Raw genomic sequence first — 14,933 nt, forward strand, 5'->3', positions numbered from 1 at the left:
GATATGGCGTTAGCAAAATTACTTCAGGAAAGGTCTGATATGGAAGAAGCAGAGGCAACGGGTGGAACACTCAGGAAGCACCAGGACTTCAAGCCCAGATACCCGTCAATCCCATCAGGGCTCGCCCCCCCCCCTCCCCATCTCCAATCAAGACATCTTTCCTGGAGGCAAGTGACCGGTCGACCCATTGGACGCTCGACCTAGGAGTCTGCAGTCCAACAGCTATAAAGGAACGATGTGGACCTGAACCCAACATTTCATCTGAAGTTAATCACTAGGAAACCCGTCGAAATGTTGCGAAGACACGACACCACAGCTCGGCTGATAACCCAAGAAGAATCATCAGTTTATATCCCGGGAATAGCGCTAATATTACGCCATTTTTCTGCGATTGTATGCTGTTATGCAAATATAATGGGCGAAAACATGTTTTGTAGCCGTCTCTCTGTGATAACAAGAAATCCGTCAGGAGTGTTAAAATGACTAAAATGACGGTCAGCTGTGCTACAGTCAACTCGGAGAAGGGGTGCGGATGTAGCTGTGTTTTCGACTGCACATGCTCTGATGTGGCGTAATCCCCGCCGGCACTAAGGGTCTATGTTCCTCATAGCATATCAGTATTTTTGTATGAAAATGTGTGTAAAGTATTGTGCAAGCAGCATGTCGGCTTCCGTAAATGATCAGCTGAACAAGTCCTCTTCCAGTACATCGCTAGAGGTGAAAGTGAAAGAGTTAGGCACCTACCCAAAATTTAAACCTGAGGAGGAGAGGGTATAGGATGGTGATCCCCGATTCTGCTCAGACTATGTGACTGGGACAGATAGGTACCCCTTTCAAGTTCCTAGAATATTACGCCAATGTGCGCCATAGGAAAAGGTAAAACGCCGTCTACAGATTTATGAGTACAGTGTGAGGGATTTTTGAACAAGTCCTGATGTCTCGAGGTCGTGATGCAATGGTCAAACGCACCAATTGGCAATTCGTTGGCTTGCGTTCGATTTTTGCTGTCACCGTCTCTTTTTTCAGTTTATGTCTCTAATATGTTAAAACTACTAATTATAAATTTAAATACACCTTTAAATATTTCAATTTATATATGTAAAATCAATATATTAAGTTCAGTTACAATTATAGCCCTTGTAACTCAGAAGGCTTTAGCTGTTGGTTAAAAAAAAAAAAAGAGTATACGAGGGAATTTAGTATGTAAGTGTATGAAAATAGTTGGGTTTGTGGTGGGTGTGATGTTTGCAATACACTTTCATTTTTGCTCTCTGTCTTTGTTATTCAGGAACAGTGATGCATGGGGTACAGCGGGGAGGGGTGGGGGGGGAGGGGGTGAAAGATGTAGGACATATTGAAGCATTAATAAAAAACCAGAGCGGAAATCATAAACATACAAACAATATAGTTTATCCCAGTGTATTAAATAAATCACTATTAAGTCGTGTCTATCATAAAGAAAAAGGAAAACACAATCTGTTTTTATATTGTAACGCATATTTGCATGCGCCATCACTACTTACACATCTTTCCACAATCTTTTAATTCATTTAGCAACGCACACTGAGGTGATAAAATTCATGGAGTTCCTCCTAATGTAGTGTCGGAGCTCCCTTTGACCAACATAGTGCGGCAGCTCGATGTGTCATGGAATCAACGGGTCGTTGGAAGTCCCCTGTAGAAATATTGAGCCTAGCTACCCCTGTAGCCGTCATAATAGTGCAACCGTTGCCAGTGCAGAATGTTGTGGACGAATTGACCTCCGATTGCCGCACGGGTGGCCGAGCGGTTCTGGGCGCTACAGTCTGGAACCGTGCGACCGCTACCTACGGTCGCAGGTTCGAATCCTGCCTCGGGCATGGATGTGTGTGATGTCCTTAGGTTAGTTAGGTTTAAGTAGTTCTAAGTTCTAGGGGACTGATGACCTTAGAAGTTAAGTCCCATAGTGCTCAGAGCCATTTGAACCATTTTTTTTGACCTCTCGATTATGCCCTATACATATTCGGTGGGATTCATGTCGAGTGATCTGGGCGGCCAAATCATTCACTCGAATTGCCCAGAATGTTCTTCAAACCAATCTCTAACAACTGTGGCCTGGTCACATGACATCATTGCTTTGGAACATGAAGTCCATGAATGGCTGCAAATAGTCTCTCAGTAGCCCAACATAACCGTATACAATCAGTGATCAATTCAGTTGGACTGCATTCTTATTTCTTGCCTATGCAAAGCTACATCTGTCTGTATTTGTGAATATGCTACCCCAAAACTTTTGTCACCTCAGTGTACTGTGTTCTGCACAGTCGCAAGCCTTTGTCTAGTCACAATGTGTCGAGGATTCTGTCAGGCTCAAGACTGTTCATCTGCACAGGACTGCTTCGGCAACGCCGGAGACTTCCTGTACGGAGCGGCGATGGCAGAGGCCGGCGTCACGATCCCGGACAATCAGTTCGAACCACCCACTCGAGACGCATCTTCTGCTGGAGCTTTTGTCATGGACAAGTTCCTGTCTGCAGGTGACCAATCCAATAGTGGACAGGAGGAGGCCCAGCACACAGGGACCCTGGCAGCACTCCACTCCGCTGGGAGGTCCACCTCCCTGACCGACGTCCGGATGGCCGACAGCGGAGGGTCGTTGCCCAGCAGTCCACCTCCGCCATCGGTCTTGACCGCCACCGGCAGGTCCCACTCGGTCACGGACGTCTCCTGCGGGAGGGGCGACAGAGGAACCGTGCTCGGCGGCCAACTGGGCGCCCTCGGCGTCAAGAGGCCGACGTCTGCGACTCCAGGATTCCAGCACGGAGGCCTGGGGACGGTCCAGAGGTCGTCGTCACTCTGTGCGGAGGGAGGGCAGGAGCCGTTGAGGGTCACCGCCATACAGAGGTCCATGTCTCTGGCTCTGGACGAGAGACCTAGGTGAGTCCGAACTGTGACTATACAATGAAGGCTTTCATGACCGGATGGTGCTGTTGTTGATAATTCTTCTGGGTTATATGGCCGTGGTCCATGGAATACTTCTATTCCTAACGTTTCGTCCAATACTACGTTGGACATCCTCAGAGGCATGGCTGGTCCTGTTGACTAGGTTAATTGAGATATCGAACAAGTCATTTGGTCATGATAATGACATAATGCTCTTTGTTCGGCTCATGGTATGACTTTTTTAATGTTTTGTTACCTGTTTATATCTTAGCCAGAGTGTCTTATTCACAATCACAAAGTGGCAGTGAAAGTAAATTGATGTGCGTGGATACAGTGAACTATTATAGTTTTATAACTGTACAGCTGAAAAGTGTGCTGGATTGGTTCAGCCATCATGCAGTGGAGTGATCAGTGTTAAGATAGTCTGTTCAACATGAGCACAAATTTAACCTGTTCAATGAACTTCTGAACAAATAGGATGTGAAACTTCCTGGCAGATTAAAACTGTGTGCCGGACCGAGATTCGAACTCGGGACCTTTGCCTTTCGTGGGCAAGTGCTCTACCAACTGAGCTATCCAAGCACGACTCCCTCCCCGTCCTCACAGCTTTACTTCTGCCAGTACCTCGTCTCCTACCTTCCAAACTTAACAGAAGCTCTCCTGCGAACATTGCAGAACTAGCACTCCTGAAAGAAAGGATATTGCGGAGACATGGCTTAGCCATGGAAATAGGATGTCTTCAGAGTTACCAGAGAAAGTGTCAAAATCAGTAATCAGAAACAGTTTTAATTACAGCTAAATACATATACATCTTTGGCGTGAGTGTGCAGCTGATAACCACTAACTTATTCATTTTTTGTAAGTAAGATGATGTGTCTTATATTATACAGAGGTACTATAATGTGGTTTCTGGACCATGAAAGTAGCTTATCAATGAAATAAGTAATAGGACAAGTAAGTGACTATATGTTAACTGGTAATATGCTTTTTGGGTTTGGAATTGGATCATACAGTCATTTTGACACAATATTTGTATAAGATGTTGAAGACAGGGATTTTTTTTTAAACCACCCTGTTTTTCGTGGTACATCGACGATACGTTTGTGATGTGGCCAGGTTGACTAGATGATCTCAATTGTCTCTTGGATCATTTTCATTGCTTTAACCTCCCCCACCCACCCCCACCAGCATCAAATTCCCAGTCGACGTCTAAAGGGATGCAAAACTTACTTTTCTGGACTTGGTGGTCTACAGAAAGGATGATGGGACTTTGGGACACATTATCTATACAAAACCAATGCATACAGACCAGTATCCACATGCAACGACTTGTCATCCACCGTACCAAGGCATGGAGGTCCTGAGGACGTTAGCAAAGAGGACTTAGCCACCTCAGACAGAACTTTGACACAAGAGCTGGAACATCTTAAGCACGTGTTCGAGCGGAATGTCTATGCAGACATACATATCTGTCTTTATTAGGAGTACCAGTAGAAGATGTATGTAGGTCAGTTACTTTCCCACCATATACTGGTAGTCCCTCTTCAAAGATGGGAAACATTTCTAAAAGACAAAATATTAGAAGAGTTTTTCTCCCACCAGCAATGGTTAGAGAACGCCTCAGCTCAGTTAAAGATGATCTAATACCGAAAAAGTCCAGTGTTTATTGAATGCCTTACCATTGTGGGAAAATACAATGTATTGAGCACTATCGCAACGCATGGTTACTACAACCTGAGAAACCTGTTGTGGAGGAGCACTAATAGAGGGGTGGCATCGGATAATGCATGATGAGATACAGGTAATTGTCTGTGGGTCTCCTTACTGGACTGTGTCTTGAAGGAATCGATTAAAATTAGACTGGCAGATGATATTATGAATACAGAGAAGGGCTAGCCTTTAAGTAAAAAGTGGAATTCGGTTTCATCTGACATCAAAAGAAAACAGTGTCTCAGCCAGCACCAGCAGAAGTGCATACCCAAGAACGGTCCATTGTTTATGCAAGCTTTCACCACTGGGACGATGTAGCTTCAGTTTCCATTATGGGGCAGCAGCGACGATTGCTCTCACAGGAGCTTTTTGTTCTGTGTGTTATGAACCATGATAATGGAAATGTACCAAAACAATGAATTAAAATTTGTACCACGGCTGGGATTCAAACCTGCTCGTTAGGCAGATGTACTAACAACTGCCCCACCCAGACAATGAAGCTAACGTAACTGCATGGATTACCCTACTACATCAAGATGGGCTGAGACATGAATTGGAGTTTGTTTTAGGGAGGGAGACGTAGTTGGGTAATATGTGCAACTGTGTCAGCTGCAGTGCCAGGGTGGCGCAGTGGTTAGCTTACCTGCCTAGTGAGCAGGAGACCTGGGTTCGAATACAAATCTTGGTGTAAATTTTAATTCGTTGGTTTGTCCAGTTTTCATTGGGTACATAATACGTCTCTGGGACATATAATTTCATCTGATTCGTATGAATCAGTTTGGTCAAGGTTTGGCAGTATTCGCACCTGAAGATGGAGGCCATATTTACAGCTGAAATATTGTCAAGATGATTCTACAGGGTGAAAAGTATTTAAGCCGACAAACTCTGGGAAGTTGTAGGGGACATCAAAACAAATATTATTCCCTAATGTCATTTTTTCCTATGGGGATTATTTAAACCGGTGGAGGCCGTATTACGCTCTTCAGTTGTTAGAGGTGGTATTATGATCTTCAGTTGTTAGAGGGCGTATTACGCTCTTCAGTTGTAGGCAACTGCTGTCCACCAGTGTAGTAGTGCATTGTCTCTGTTTACTAATGGAGCGATACACCTGTAGTGAGTACACTGATATGGTTGGTGCGTACTACGTAGCACACCACAACGGACGAGCTGCACAGCGGGTTTATCAACAACAATATCCTAATCGCCGTATCCCGCATCATATGACCTTTACTGCTGTGTACCAACGCGTGCGTGAAACCAGGTCATTTAGCAGAGTACTTAGACAGGGACGCCGTCGCACTTTAAGGACGCTGCAATTTGAGGAAGCTGTCTTGCAGCATGTGGAGCGGGATCCTTCAGTAAGTACTCGTGCAATTGCACGTAACATGGGGACGAATCAGACGAATGTAAGAACAGTCCTTCGAGAGCAATTGTAACGTCCATTTCAGTTACAGCGTGTCCACAACCTGGAACCAGTTGATTATCCACCCAGAGCACAGTTTCCGCAGTTATACCTGGAACAGTGTGAAATGCATCCTACATTTCCATCCTCTGTGTTGTTTACCGATGAATCAACGTTCGGGTGTGATGAAGTCTTCAACATGGCTCTGGCTCTGAGCACTATGGGACTTAACATCTAAGGTCATCAGTCCCCCAGAACTTAGAACTACTTAAACCTAACTAACCTAAGGACATCACACAACACCCAGCCATCACGAGGCAGAGAAAATCCCTGACCCCACCGGGAATCGAACCCGGGAACCCGGGCGTGGGAGTCTTCAACATGCGCAATTGGCATGTTTGGAGTGAGGATAACCCACATGCCACAGTTACTAGCGCTGATCAAGTGCGGTTCTTCGTTAATGTGTGGGTCGGTGTTGTTGGGGACTGTTTAATTGGGTCGTGTCTGCTACCTAGGCCATTAAATGGCAGGCACTATTACAATTTTCTGTCCAGAGCATTGCCAGAATTGATGGAAGACGTCCCGCTCCCTACAAGACAGCACATGACGAGGCGCCGGCACATTTCAGTCGTCGTGTGCGTCGATTCCTGGACCGACTGTTCCCAGAAACGTGGATTGCAGAGGTGGTCCTGTACCATGGCGTGCTCGATCCCCAGATATGTCCCCTCTGGACTTTTTTGTGTGGGGAGAATTGCGCAACATTGTTTACGCAACTCCTGTTGCATCAGAAGAGGATCTGGTTGTCCGGATAGTAGCAGCAGCAGGAACAATTCAGGATACTCTTGGGGTTTTTGCCAGTTTCAGACAGAACATGATCCGACGGTGTAACCTTTGTTTACATGTCAATGGAAGCATTCTTGAAAATCTACTGTAATTGAAATTGGGTTGTGTTAGTGTGTTGTCTCTTGGTCATAAAAAAATGGAAAAGTGTTTGTTGGTTTAATTAATTTGACGCCAGAGAAATCTTCCTCTATCGGTTTAAATACTCCTCATAGGAAAAAATAACATTAGGGAAAAATATTTGTTTTGATGTCCCCTACAACCTCCCAGAGTTTGTCGGTTTAAATACTTTTCACCCTGTATGACCTGACTTGCAAACATGAGAATATTATCATAATAGGGTAAGTAGCATTTATTTATGTATATGTGTGTGTTTCAGGTTGAGCCCACTGGTACGGGGAGATCTCCAGACTCTAGGATCACCATCGACTCCTATGGAAACTGATGGCACCTCCTCCAACAGTCTGGCCGGATTCCTGGATGCTCATTCGCGGACACACGGACACACCCCATCCAACAGCAGCGTCACCAGTTCGTCAGCTCCCTGCACACCGTCCTGTGACAGCCCAGTCTTCCAAAGCAGTCCATTCTTCAGTGCCAACGAGTACCAGCATCGCACAGAAAGGACGTCTGAACCCGTAACTGTCAGCAGTGGGGTTGGGTACTCAGAGTTTTCCACCAGCACGGCACTGCCCGTGCCTCAAACGTCTCCCAACATGCACGCACCCCCCACTTTCACTTTTCTGACTGGAGAACCAGTGGCACCGCAACCATCACCACAGAACAGCATATTGTCTGGAAGCTATCCCCAGAGTGTGACCAATCTCCAAGCGAGGGCACCCCAGCCCCAGCACGTCCCCTGCATCGTGGGGCACCATCCAGTGGGACCGCCCGCAAACCAGAGCCACCAGGTGACGAACCCGAGCCGTGCGGTCACTCCCGGAGGGTCACCTTTGGCGCTACGGCCCCCACCCCCTGGTCCCAGGTATTTCGACAGAGCAGATGACGACATTCCAGGTCTCCCCATCCCCCAAACGAGTGCAGTGAAGGACTACTGGAGGGCCCCGTATTGGGTCGGTGACCACCAACAGGGCAGTCACGGCCCAGGGTACTATCATAATGGCACCGACCGTTACGGACAAAATCAGTGTTGCCAGGGCTGTGATGGAGTGCCGGCACAAAGCCACGTCTACGACCAGCACCAGTGGCTGCAGATGCAACAACAAAGGGCTGCAGCTTGTCAACCACCTCTTCCAGTCACAGGTGAGATTAATTTACACTTTAACACTCTAAAACAGGCATTTCCAGACAACACTGACTGAAAAAAACCGCAACACAAAAAGAGATTAATGTAGAGTAATGAAATTTTGCGAATACATTTGTCTAGGTAACATACTTAAATTCCTAACATTGCAAGATCCAATGTTAATGTAAGTGCCAGATAATCCATTACATATAGGAAATGCTGGTACATTAATAACTATTGTAAACGCTAGAATATTGAATGCAAGCATGAAAACGAGCATGGTGTACAGGTGCCGGATGTCAGTTTGCGAAATGGAGTTCCATGCCTGCTGCACTTGGTCAGTCAGTACATGGGCGGATAATGCTGTTTGTGGATGACGCTGGACTTCTCGTTTCATGACGTCCCATATGTGCTCGACTGGAGACAGATCTGGTGATCGAACAGGCCAAGGCAATATGTTGGCACTCTGTAGACCATATTGGGTTACAACAGTGTTATGTGGAAGAGCTTTATCGTGTTGGAAAACACCCTCTGGGATGCTGTTATGAATGGCAGCACAACAGCTCAGTCACCAGACTGATGCACAAATTTGGGTTCAGGGTGCATGGGATAACCAAGAGAGCCGGCCTAGGTGGCCGAGCGGTTCTAGGCGCTACAGTCTGGAACCGAGCGACCGCTACGGTGGCAGGTTCGAATCCTGCCTCAGGCATGGCTGTGTGTGATGTCCTTAGGTTAGTTAGGTTTAAGTAGTTCTAAGTTCTAGGGGAGTCATGACCTCAGAAGTTAAGTCCCATAGTGGTCAGAGCCATTTGATAACCAAGAGAGTCTTCCCAGTGATAGATGAAATCACACCCCAGACCAGAACTCCAGGTATAGTTCCAGTGTGTGTGTATACGACGCAGACAAGTCAGTTGCAGGCTCTCTACTGGCCACCTATTGACCAACATACGGCCATCTCTGGCACTGAGGCAGAACCAGCTTTCATCAGAAGACACCACCGACCTTCACCCTGTCCTCCAATGAGCTCTCTTGAGACCAATGAAGTCGCAGATGGTGGTGGTTTGGGGTCAGTGGAATACTCGCTACAGGGTGTGTCTGGGAGCTGTCGATGAAGTAACCGATCTATAAAAGTACGTTGTGTCTCCGTTGTGTCACTGTGGTGCAAACTGCTGCCCAAATTACTGCTGCAGCTGCACTATGATGCGCCAGAACCATACGGCGAACACGGTGGTCTTCTCTCTCGGTACTACAACGTGGCCATCCGAAACCCAGACTTGTAGAGACCGTAAATTCTCGTGACCACACTGCCAACAGTCATGTACAGGGCCTAAATTCTTGCCAAGTCTTTCTGCAGTATCGCAGGATGAACATGTAGCCCCTTGTAGCCCTATTATATGACCTTGTTCAAATTCAGTGCGGTGGTGATAATGTTGTCGTTGTAGCTTTAAAGGCATTCCTGACTAACAGAACTCGCCACGTGCAATCTGTAAAGTAACTAACGCTCACGACCGTATCAGCGTGTATTTAATGCAAGCCTGATTTGCATCCGGCAACGGCCTTGCCGCAGTGGATACACCGGTTCCCGTGAGATCACCGAAGTAAAGCGCTGTTGGGCTTGGTCGGCGCTTGGATGGGTGACCATCCAGGCCGCCATGCGCCGCTGCCGTTTTTCGGGGTGCACTCAGCCTCGTGATGCCAATTGAGGAGCTACTCGACCGAACAGTAGTGGCTTCGGTTAAGAATACCATCATAACTACCGGGAGAGCGGTGTGCTGACCCCACGCCCCTCCTATTCGCATCCTCCTCTGAGGATGACACGGCGGTCGGATGGTCCCGGTAGGCCACTCTGGTCTGAAGATAGAGTGCTGATATGCATCCTCTTATGCGACAAGCGTGATATTTGAATAGCCATCATCTTTCAGATGTAGAAACACGCCTAACCAACTTTCGTTTGTCACACAACTCTGTCCTGATGTTGCGGTTTTTTATTAGTCGGTGTATGTTTTGCAGAACACTGGTGTTCCACAGGAAGTGAATGTGTGCTTCGCGAAAACTGTTAATACGCTGGTGGTTGCAGCGCGGGGTAGCCGCGCGGTACGAGGGGTCTTGCCACGGTTCGCGTGGCTCCCCCCGTCGGAGGTTCGAGTCATCCCTCAGGCATGTGTGTGTGTGTGTTGTCCTTAGCGTAAATTAGTGTAAGTAAGATTACGTAGTGTGTAAGCCTAGGGACCGATGACTTCAGCAGTTTGGTCCCATGGGAACTTACTACCGCCATCACCACCACCACCACCACTACTCTGGTGGTTTTTTTCGCCATTTTGACGCTACTTTTTTTTGGAAATTTTGTTATAATTTCTGTCATGTGATGCAATAAAGTGGATTCGTCTGTAAACACGGTGAAGTTAAAATCCTCTGGGTTATTAGGCCATTTCATGTTTCTTCTAAAATGTTCGACGCTTTGACCCCTCTGCTGGGATCTTCCTCAGGATTTTTTGCTGCAGAGGGGTCGAAACGTCGAACATTTTAGAAGAAACATGACGTGGCCTAATAACCCAGAAGATTTTAACTTCAGTGACAACGGCCATGAAAGCCTGCAGACTTACATGTAAACAGGGTGTTTCAAAGTCTTTCCATTAAACGTCTAGAAGTGATAGATCATGAAACAGGGAAAAAGCTTTTGTTAGAGACAAAATTTCACTAACATATTTCTCGGCAACACTAGGGGTCACCAATCCTGGGACGAAGAGATTTCATCGAACTACCAGAGTCTACTAAGCAGGTGCGCTGCTTATCATCTACCCCAGTAAACTGATAGAGTGACTGTCAACAACAAAAATACAAGAGTGGGTGTCTCCAAGCAGAGAAAGGTATTTTAGAAGCGAAGTATGAATTTTTATTTTGAAAGACCAACCCCTTTTCATGTGAAGCAGATGATTGGATTATAGGCAACAAACACTGCAAATGTGCACAGCAGGTTGCCTGCACAGTGCTGCCTCTCAGGGGCATAACCTATGCAAAAGGACGGCTTGTGTCATGGAGCCTGAGTGAACATTTTGTCTGCAACAAAAGTTATTCCCAGTGACATGATCTCTCACTGCTAGACGTTTGATACATGGACTTTGGAACTGCTTGTAGGTAGTTACTTGTGGTTCCCTCAGCGAACAGTTTGAAATATTATGGCTAGATACCGTAAAATTGCAATATTTAAAAAGTGTACTGCGGATTTTTCTAGGGATAAAAGGCCATTGGGGAGATGGACCCGACACCTTCCACCCCCTCCCCTCCCCTCCCCCCTAGTGCCGAAGCCACAGAAAGTTGCACTTTACCTGTTGTCTAGCCAATAACTTGGTCATGTGCTTCCGCCGCAGACTAACTTTTATTTTTAGCTAACAACATTCAGCACTTTGTGTTTGAGGAGCATCTGAAGAAACTTTCTGCGTGCATTAGGACGAATTTCTGCTCGTAATTCTTATTTAAAGGTCTTCAGTGACGTTAGTCGCATCGGGGCATTGAAATGGATAAATGGTAATGGGTGAAAACTTTTGTCGGACTGGGATTCGAACCCGTAGTGGGAATCGGAATGTGGAGCGAGGGGTTCGTGGGCTGATGACACAGTGCTAGTAGTGCGTGTGCTTGGATGGCCGAGACTGTTAACGTGACTGCTCGCATTAAGTTGCAGATCCAGGTTCAAGTCCTGGTCTGGCACAGGCTTTTACATTTTACCATTGACACATTTCAATGCCCAACTGCGGCCAACATCATTGAAATCCTTTGACGGAGCATCTGTATGGCAGCTGGATTGCATAAGGTATCCTAATGAACACACTATATATGAATCATGCATGGCTGTCCTCAAGGGGGTGGAGATCTCTTCTGAATAGCACGTCGCAAGGCATCCCAGATATACTTAATAATGTTCATGTCTGAGGAGTTTGGTAGTCAGCGGAAGTGTTTAAACTCAGAAGAGTGTTCCTGGAACCACTCTGTAGCAATTCTGGCCGTGTGGGGTGTCGCATTGTCCTGCTGGGCCGGCCGGGATGGCCGAGCGGTTCTAGCCGCTACAGTCTGGAACCGCGCGACCGCTACGGTCGCAGGTTCGAATCCTGCCTCGGGCATGGATGTGTGTGATGTCCTTAGGTTAGTTAGGTTTAAGTAGTTCTAAGTTCTAGGGGACTGATGACCTCAGAAGTTAAGTCCCATAGTGCTCAGAGCCATTTGAACCATTTTTTTTGTCCTGCTGGAATTGCCCGAGCCAGTCGGAATGCGCAATGGACATGAATGGATGCAAGTGATCAAACAGGATGCTTACTTACGTGTCACCTGCCCGAGTCGTACCTAGACGTATCAGGGGTCCCGTATCACTCCAACTGCCCACGCCCCCCCCCCCTCCATTACAGAACCTCCACTAACTTGAACAGTCCCCTGCTGACATGCAGCGTCCATGGATTCATGAGGTTGTCTCCACACCAGTACACATCCATCCGCTCGATACAATTTGAAGCGAGACTCGTCCAACGAGGCAACATGTTTCCAAACGTCAACAGTCCAATTTCGGTGAAGCTTCGTATCGTGAAGTCATTAAGGGTACACTACTGGGCCTTCGGCCTCGAAAGCCAATATCGATGATGTTTCGTTGAATGGTTCGCACGCTGACGCTTGTTGATGGCCCAACATTGAAATCTGCTGCAATTTGCGGAAGGGTTGCACTTCTGTCACGTTGAACGACTCCCTTCACTCGTCGTTGGTCCTATTCCTGTAGGATCTTTTTCCGGCGGCAGCGATGTAAGAGATCTGATGTTTTACCGGATTCCTGAAACTCACGGTACACTCGTGAAATGGTCGTACGGGAACATCCCCACTTCATCGATAGCTCGGAGATGCTGTGTCCCATCGCTCGTGCGCCGACTACAACACCACGTTCAAACTCACTTAAATCTTGATAACCTGCCACTGTAGCAGCAGTAACCGATCTAACAATTGCGCCAGACATTGGTTGTCTTATATAGGTGTTGCCGTCGCGCCCGGTTGGCCGTGCGGTATAACGCACGGCTTTCCGAACGGGAAGGAGCGCCTGGTCCCCGGCACGAATCCGCCCAGCGGACTTGTGTCGAGGTCCGGTGAGCCGGCCAGTCTGTGGATGGTTTTTAGGCGGTTTTCCATCTGCCTCGGCGAATGCAGGCTGGTTCCCCTTATTCCGCCTCAGCTGCATTATGTCGGCGATTGCTGCGCAAACAAGTTCTCCACATACGCGTACACCACCGTTACTGAAGCAGGCAAGCATAGGGGTTACAATCGTCTGACGTGAGACGTTCCCTGGGGAGGGGGGCGGGGGTTCACCGGGGGCTGAACGCACAATAACCCTGGGTTCGGTGTGGGGCGGCGGAGGGGTGAAGAGGACAGCGTTAGTCGTCGTGGGGCTGTGGACCACTGCGGCTGCATCTACATCTACATCTACATGACTACTCTGCAATTCACATTTAAGTGCTTGGCAGTTCATCAAACCACAATCATACTATATCTCTACCATTCCACTCCCGAACAGCGCGAGGGAAAAGCGAACACCTAAACCTTTCTGTTCGAGCTCTGATTTCTCTTATTTTATTTTGATGATCATTCCTACCTACGTAGGTTGGGCTCAACAAAATATTTTCGCATTCGGAATAGAAAGTTGGTGACTGAGATTTCGTAAATAGACCTCGCCGCGACGAAAAGCGTCCTTGCTTTAATGACTTCCATCCCAATTCGCGTATCATATCTGTCACACTCTCTCCCCTATTACGTGATAATACAAAACGAGCTGCGCTTTTTTGTACCCTTTCGATGTCCTCCGTCAATCCCACCTGGTAAGGCTGCGTCGGAGACGGAGCCTCTCCGTCGTTTCTAGGTCCCCGGTTAACATACAATACAATACAATAGGTGTGGCCGACCGCGGCGCTGTATTCTGCCTGTTTAGATACCTCTGTATTTGATTACAAATGCCTATACCAGTGTCTTTGGCGCTTCGATGTGTATATGCACAGACGCCTATATATCGTGTGTGTGTGTGTGTGTGTGTGTGTGTGTGTGTGTGTGTGTGTGTGTGTGTATGATCATAATTCAAGTGTATATAAATGAATAAGCAGACCGCCACTAATATGAGGTTCATTCATCAAGTGATAACTATCACTCGAAAGCAATTAAGTTAGATAATTCATATTTTGTTTGTTTGTCCTGGTGGACTTTGAATCCCGTGCGTCTGAGTACTGTAGCACAACGCTATGGAAGCCAAAACAAGTCGGCGCAGCGCATTTCCACTTGCAAACAAACAAAAAATTAATTATGTAGCTTTATTTCTTTTTCAGATAATATCTAAGACTTTGTGACTGGCCCTCGTACAATTTAGCAATTTATAAAAATCCCAAAAATGTATCAACTGAACTAGGTCGATAGAACTTGTCCACTGTGTACACAGAAAAAATTGATATTAATGATGATGACGTTTTCTGCCCATTCGGTAGGTCTCCACCGCTGCGAGCACCAATTCTCGGTTCGTCCTGGATTTCCGCCATTCTTTTCCTATCTGTGTATGTTGCATTTATCTTGATGTCGTCAGTTAAGTGGTACAGGAGTTGGACACTGTATGGGAAGACCGCGAGAAATGCATGGTTGAATGTATAATCAGATTCTAGCCTAGCCTCTCCAGGCTGTGCTGTCGCAGTTAATCACGAACGGCAAACGCGTTAGATTACCCGCCGGGTTGGGGATTTTCTCTGCCCGGGGACTGGGTGTTTGTGTTGTCTTCATCATTTCATCATCATCATCATCATTCGTGAC

The 14,933-nt window shown here is 47.0% G+C and overlaps 1 protein-coding gene and 1 non-coding gene across 2 annotated transcripts in view; one reads left to right on the plus strand and one right to left on the minus strand.

Moving 5' to 3' along the window:
- Window positions 1-14,933, plus strand: part of LOC124552369 (flocculation protein FLO11-like) — a 106,613-nt gene that overhangs the window by 27,089 nt on the left and 64,591 nt on the right. Inside the window, exons 4-5 of the mRNA XM_047126634.1 lie at window positions 2,372-2,916; window positions 7,254-8,137. Coding sequence (XP_046982590.1) covers window positions 2,372-2,916; window positions 7,254-8,137 — 1,429 coding nt within the window. The remainder of the gene's footprint in view (window positions 1-2,371; window positions 2,917-7,253; window positions 8,138-14,933) is intronic.
- Window positions 3,431-3,505, minus strand: Trnas-cga. The gene has a single exon. It is a non-coding gene; the product is annotated as a tRNA-Ser (tRNA).

Source organism: Schistocerca americana, chromosome 10, assembly GCF_021461395.2.
Source record: "Schistocerca americana isolate TAMUIC-IGC-003095 chromosome 10, iqSchAmer2.1, whole genome shotgun sequence".
NCBI classification, from domain to species: domain Eukaryota; kingdom Metazoa; phylum Arthropoda; class Insecta; order Orthoptera; family Acrididae; genus Schistocerca; species Schistocerca americana.